This window comes from Rosa rugosa, chromosome 4, assembly GCF_958449725.1.
Source record: "Rosa rugosa chromosome 4, drRosRugo1.1, whole genome shotgun sequence".
Taxonomy (NCBI): Eukaryota; Viridiplantae; Streptophyta; class Magnoliopsida; order Rosales; family Rosaceae; genus Rosa; species Rosa rugosa.
This window is the reverse complement of record NC_084823.1, coordinates 654592-660780: the sequence shown is the minus strand read 5'-3', so window position 1 is coordinate 660780 and position 6189 is coordinate 654592. Positions and strand designations below refer to the sequence as shown.

At 43.4% G+C, this 6189-nt stretch overlaps 1 protein-coding gene across 2 annotated transcripts; it reads left to right on the top strand.

Moving 5' to 3' along the window:
- Positions 1 to 59: 59 nt before the first annotated feature.
- On the top strand, positions 60 to 2328 carry LOC133741739 (uncharacterized). Of its 2 annotated transcripts, XR_009862086.1 has the most exons (4): positions 60 to 831; positions 919 to 954; positions 1090 to 1302; positions 1510 to 2328. XR_009862086.1 is itself a non-coding variant. In XM_062169470.1 (2 exons), the coding sequence occupies exon 2, from the start codon at positions 1699 to 1701 to the stop codon at positions 2314 to 2316; it is 618 nt and encodes a 205-aa protein (XP_062025454.1). In that variant the 5' UTR covers positions 1015 to 1302; positions 1510 to 1698; the 3' UTR covers positions 2317 to 2328. The 2 variants fall into 2 exon arrangements, 1 of the variants encoding a protein (XP_062025454.1); XM_062169470.1 differs by lacking the exons at positions 60 to 831; positions 919 to 954 and having other exon boundaries at positions 1015 to 1302.
- Positions 2329 to 6189: the final 3861 nt, after the last annotated feature.

Sequence of the window (6189 nt, the reverse complement as noted above, 5' to 3'; positions counted from 1 at the left end):
CATCTATCCTACGGTGGACATCTTGGGAATTGCATTATGGCTTTCACTCGGACAGATGGTATCTCTTGCAGCGGTATACTTTCTGATAGTCTTGGGAAGAAGGATAGTGTCGGTTCTCCTACATTAGCATTCTTGGAATTTTGGGAGCTGCAGCTGTGCGAGTTCAAGAGGTTTATTAAGACTGGTAGTACTAGGTTGTGTCCGAAAGTTAGTAGTGAGAACAAGAGGCTGCTCCGCAGTAGCACTGTCATGGGTGTGATGTCTAGACTGAACCTTCCCTATACCGAGGTATACTCGAATGGTATAGAGCGAGTGGTTGGTCATCTTAAAGGTGGGAATGATTCTGTGGCGGACTTGATTACCACAAGAATAGAGAAGGGTGACAAGTCTGTGGTAAAAGGCAAAGTCAGAACTACTAAGAATGGAGAAGAGAGTAAAAGGAAGGTTCACCGCTTCAAACCTAAGGTGGCAAAGGACCGCATTCCTCCCCTGGTTGTCAAAAGCGCCTTTGGTGTTAGAGTGATACTACCGTCTGATTTGGTTGATGGAAAAGGGAAGAAGAGGAAAACTGCTTCTAGCTCAAAATAGAGTAGAGCTACTAAGCTAAAGGTTACACGTGATGCCTCACCCACTGTCCTCAGGCGAAGTTCCCGCGTTGCCAACATGAGTTTTTCAAAACGTAAACCTTCGTCTAAGGGCGCTGTTTATGTTGATCTTAGTGATGCGCCAAGTGACGACAGCGAGGGTAGCCCCCTTAGTGATAATGTTGACACATATGAGGAGAATGATTCTGACACTTATGAGGAAAGGGTCTGTGATGATGGTAACCAGGTATATTTCCTTAGTATAAGCTTTTTTTTTTTTTTTTTTTGGACTGCATGACGTATGATTTCTTTGTTAAATTTTTTTTTTTCACAGCTGGAATCCCTTGAAGATAGGGGTAATGACGATTGGGTGAGTTTTGTATATGCTTTGAGGATTTTGTATTATTTCGCACGAGAATATTTGCTTCTTTGCCTGCTGCTATATGATTTTGGTAGTTGCTTTTGGCATGTATCTGCGCTTGCATAATGGTTTGTTGTTTTTCAGGGTAATCGAAACGTGACTTTGAATGAGGGGGATCACTGCAGTGATAACCCAGTATGTAACCAAACTCGGGTTTCTGTACTCTTGCATGAATTATATATATATATATATATATTACTCTGTTCACATGTGATTTGTTAGGACATTGGCACTGATGATTTGGGGAAAGAATCTGTTGCAGATGGTAGCCTTTGCGCGGGTGACCATAATGAGCCGGTATGTAGTGTTCTGAGTTGTTAATGCATTGCTTGGCGTTGATTGCGGTGTGTTTTAGCCCCCATGATTATGTGGAGTGTGGGAATAAATAGACATAGTCCACATAATCAAGCTTCCCTTTTTTTTTTTTGTTGCGAGTCTTGCATATTGCATTCTTGTCCTGCTGTGCGTCTCTCACAAATCTTTCACTCTCCCCTTTTTGGACAGGGTGGATCAGTTTTGTTGACAGTTGGAAGGACATCGTTTGAGCCCCACGTCCCTAAGACAGTACCAAGGGATAATGGTGTTGCTGCTGTAATCTTGACCAATAGAGGGATTCCACTTTGTGCTACCTCCGATTGCTCTCTTGCTCCTAACTCAGATAAATCAGAAAAGGTGTCAAAAGCTGATTTGGAGATGCGTTTTAGGAAATTTACTTCTTCTTTTGACACTGAGGATCGCTTGAGTATTACTATTGATGATATTGCACGCCCATTGAGTAGTATCCAATCTTCATTTGAGGGTGGAAAAGTGCCTTCAGAGTTTGTGGCTCCACTCACTAAATTCGCGGAAAGGTATGGTGGAGGTAGCTTCTCTAGCTTGTTTGCAGAAGGAAAAAGTGCCCGCCAGAAGCAAAAATTGGTTGAGGAGTTCGGTTCTGTGTTGTATAGCATGGAGACTGAGGAAGTAAAAAATGAGGAGACTTTCTTGATTTGGAGGGATGCATGTCGTGACATCATAGATTGGGGGCTTAAAGTCGACTTTATGCTTGATCATTTGAAGCAAGCTGCTAGAGATTTTTTTGGTTATATGCTCAGGCCCAGTGGATCAGAGAGTAGTTGCAGGGAGATCATCCAAATGGAGGAAGCTATATCCCAGTTGAGGAAAAAGCTTTTGCATCTTGAACAAAAATTAGGAGAGGCGCGGGAAGACTTACACCTTAGGCTTGGTGATGACATTAGCTCAGACAGCATGTCCTGCATATTAGGATCCTCTTGGGTTCCTCAAAGTCGTGCAAGTCGTGGCCTGTATTAGTTTTGCTTTGTAACTTTGTCAGCTCCTTTTTTTTTTTGTAAGACTTGGACTAGAGATTTTTGTCGTTAATGCGACTTTGGTCTGAACAACTTTCTCACAACTTTGTATTTGCTGCGCATAAATGACTTTGCACTTGTTGCTTTGCTTTTTTTTTTTGGTTGCTTGTGCAGGTACAAGAAAGCAAGATGAGAGTGCTTCTTCATTTATTTGCTGGAAATATTACAAACTTGTAACATCACCATGGTGGCGTATTTACAAAAACTCGGAGATCGAAGTACTGAAGAAGCAATTCTTGTAGAAAATAAAACAACTGAAATTGCAGGGCTAGCAATAGTAGAGTTTTAACCACTTTCCATTGATGGGACTTGTGGGAATTCCGTCGGCAATGGAGGCAAGCACATAATAGCCGCTGCTGTGAGATTCTTTGATGATGAATGGCCCTTCCCACTGCGGTGCAAACTTTGAAGGGCCTGAAACTTGCTTTCTCACCCAGTCAACCGTTCTGAGCACAAGGTCACCCTCCTTAAAATTTCTTTTTTTGACTGTCCTGTTGTAGGCTTGAGTAACCCTCTTGTGATATGCTGCCATCTTTTCTTCAGCTTGCTGCCTTTGCTCATCTGCTGCTTCCAAGTCTAGGAGCCGCCAATCAGAGCAAGATTTTGCATCCCATTCCGTGTCATTTACTGTCAATACTCTAGCTGTTGGAACTGCCAGTTCCACTGGAGAGATTGCCTCTGATCCATACACCAAGGAGTAAGGGGAGAAACCTGTTGCAGTTCTAGGTGAGGTGCGGTAGGCCCATAAGGCATCTGGAAGATGAGTACTCCATCCCTGCTCATACTCGAACACCATCTTGCTCAAGATTCTTAGCAATGTTTTGTTCGTAGCCTCTGCCTGTCCGTTTCCTTGAGGATAATAAGGACTAGACTTGCGATGTTTGATCCCATATCCTTTGAGCATTTTGCTAACTTCTTGGTTCACAAAAGGGGTTCCATTGTCTGTGATAATCTTGTAAGGAATCCCGTGCCTGCAAACAATATATTCCCTTATGAAGTTACACACCGCAGCTCCTGTGGCTTTGCGAAAAGGAACGGCTTCTACCCACTTTGTAAACGATTCTGTTGCTGTGATGATCCAAACACACCCATTGGATGATGGATTGATTTTTTCTATAAAGTCAAGCCCCCAAGTGTGGAAGGGCCAAGGTGTACGCATGTCTTGAAGAGTGGTTGATGGCTTGTGAATTTGGTTGGCATGTGCTTGGCATGTATGGCATTTCTTCACTTTTAGGTGAGCATCTTTTTGCATTGTTGGCCAATAATAGCCGAGACTCAACAACTGGCGGTAAAGTTTTCTTTTGCCTTGATGTTCACCGCATTCTCCTGCATGCATTTCTTCTAACACTTGTTGTGACTCTGTGGTTCCCAGGCATCGCAGTGGCTTCCCGTTGAATCCTCTTCTGTATAGCACATTTCCATCCATAAAGTATCTCTTCGACGTCCTCCTCAACTTGTATCTAATGTTTGCATCCATCGGGAGGACTTTGTCGACTAGGAACTCTAGATATGGGTTTCTCCAATCATCTGCTGCTGTTACTGCAAGGATCTCCCCTTCTGAAGGTAACATAGAACAATTAGAGCATGCAGCCTGTATTTCAGAGGCTTGTTCTTTCATCTTCGGCCAGTAGTATCCCTTCCGTTCTAGCCGCCTGTATAGACTGATTACTTGCTCCAGTCCACAAGTGGCTTCGTGTATCTCGCTTAATCTTTCCTTAGCCTCTCTTTCACAGATGCATCTGGCTAGGACACCGCCTGGAAGTCGTTTATATAGCTCCTCATGAAGGGTCACATACTCCTTCAGAATTTTCAAGTTGTCTTTTTTGCTTTGGCACATCAAGCTGCTTTTTATGGGCTTTCGCCAGTCATTTTCTTCAGGTAATTTTGAGAGAACTAGTGCTTCTGTTGATGGTTTGTTTTTCGGGATAACCATGATATTTGGTTGCTCCTTTGTGAATGACAGCTTCGACCCAAGAGTAGCCAAGGCATCCGCATACCTATTGGTGGATCCAGGTATATGTTTCAGAGCTGCTTGATCAAATGTTCTCATCAATTCTTCGGCTATGGTCCTGTACGGTGCTAAGGCTGCCTCCCTCACTGCGAAATCACCCCTCATTTGGCTGATGACCAGGTTTGAATCTCCAATGATATTGATATTCTTAACACCCATTTCCACTGCGGTGGACATGCCGGTAATGAAAGCTTCATATTCAGCTGTATTATTGGTGCATGGGAAATTCAGTTTGAATGATAAAGCTTTGGTGTTGCCTGCAGGGTCTGTTAGCACAACTCCAGCTCCTCCTCTATTACTTGTGGCCGACCCATCAAAGAAGAGAGTCCAAGGTTGTTGATCTTTAGTTTCTTCATCTATAAGTATTCCTACCATTTCTGGTAATTCCCCAGGAATGTCCTGCATGAGGGGAATTTCTTCACTTTCAGGGAATAAAGCAAGCATGTCAACCACTGCTTGCCCCTTGATGGCGCGGGGCACTATGCATTCAATATCAAACTCTGCCAGCTGCAGCAACCACCTAGCCAATCTGCCAGACAAGATTGGTTTTGTGAGTAGGTACCTTACTGGATCAGTTTTCACCATGAGTTGGAGCTTATGAGCCAGGAAGTAGTGGCGCAATCTTTGTGCTGCTTAGATGAGTGCAAGGCAGATCCTTTCATTCTTGGGATAACGGGTTTCACTTTCTCCCAACAAGCGACTCACATAGTACACAGCACATTCTTCTCCACATTCATCATCTTGGGCAAGTAAAGCCCCGACTGCTGTGTCAGTTGCAGCTAGGTACAGCTTGAGAGGGATACCAGGGATTGGTGCCTTCATAGTTGGTAGCTTGGTGATAAGTTGTTGCACCTTGTCATAAGCCTTCTTGCATTCTTCATTCCACATAAACTTGATGCCTTTTTTGAGGAGAGGAGTGAAGACTTTTATCACCGCAGCTAAGCCTGGAATGAAGCGTCTGATGTATGATAGCCTACCCAGAAAGCTTTTCAATTCTTTTTGGTTTGATGGTGGAGGAGTGGAGGCTATGGCTTTTGCCTTGTCTGGATCGACATCTATTCCTCTGCCATGCACCACAAAGCCAAGAAATTTTCCGATCGATACTCCGAATGAACACTTCCTAGGATTCATCTTAATATTATACAACCTGCATCTCTTTAGTACCTTTCTCAATATGCCCCAGTGTTCTTCTCTTGTTTTGGACTTTACCACTAGATCATCAACATAATCTTCAACTTCCTTTCCCATCATGTCATGGAAAACAGCAGTCATGGCTCTTTGATACGTCGCGCCAGCGTTCTTTAAACCGAACGGCATGACTGTATAGTGGAAATTTCCATACGGGGTACGGAATGCCGTCTTCTCTGCTTCTCTAGTGGCCATCTTGATTTGGTTATAACCGCTAAATCCGTCCATAAAGGATAGCATGCCTTGTCCTGAAGTTGAGTCGATGAGCATGTCCATATTTGGCAATGGAAATTCATCTTTTGGACAAGCTTTGTTCAAATCTCTATAATCAATACAGATTCTGACTTGACCATTTTTCTTTTTCACAGGAACAATATTTGCAAGCCATGTGGGGTGCTTGATGGGCTTGATGAAACCACAAGCTAGAAGCTTCTCGATTTCTTGCTTGATTTGTATTTCATCCCTTGGGTGGTAATTCCTTCTTGCTTGCACCACCGGTTTAGTTCCTGGTTCCACATTTAATGTGTGACATACAAGGTTCGGATCCAAACCAGGCATTTCATCATAATTCCAGGCAAATACATCTTTGAATTCCTTGAGTAGTGCTACAAGATTTTC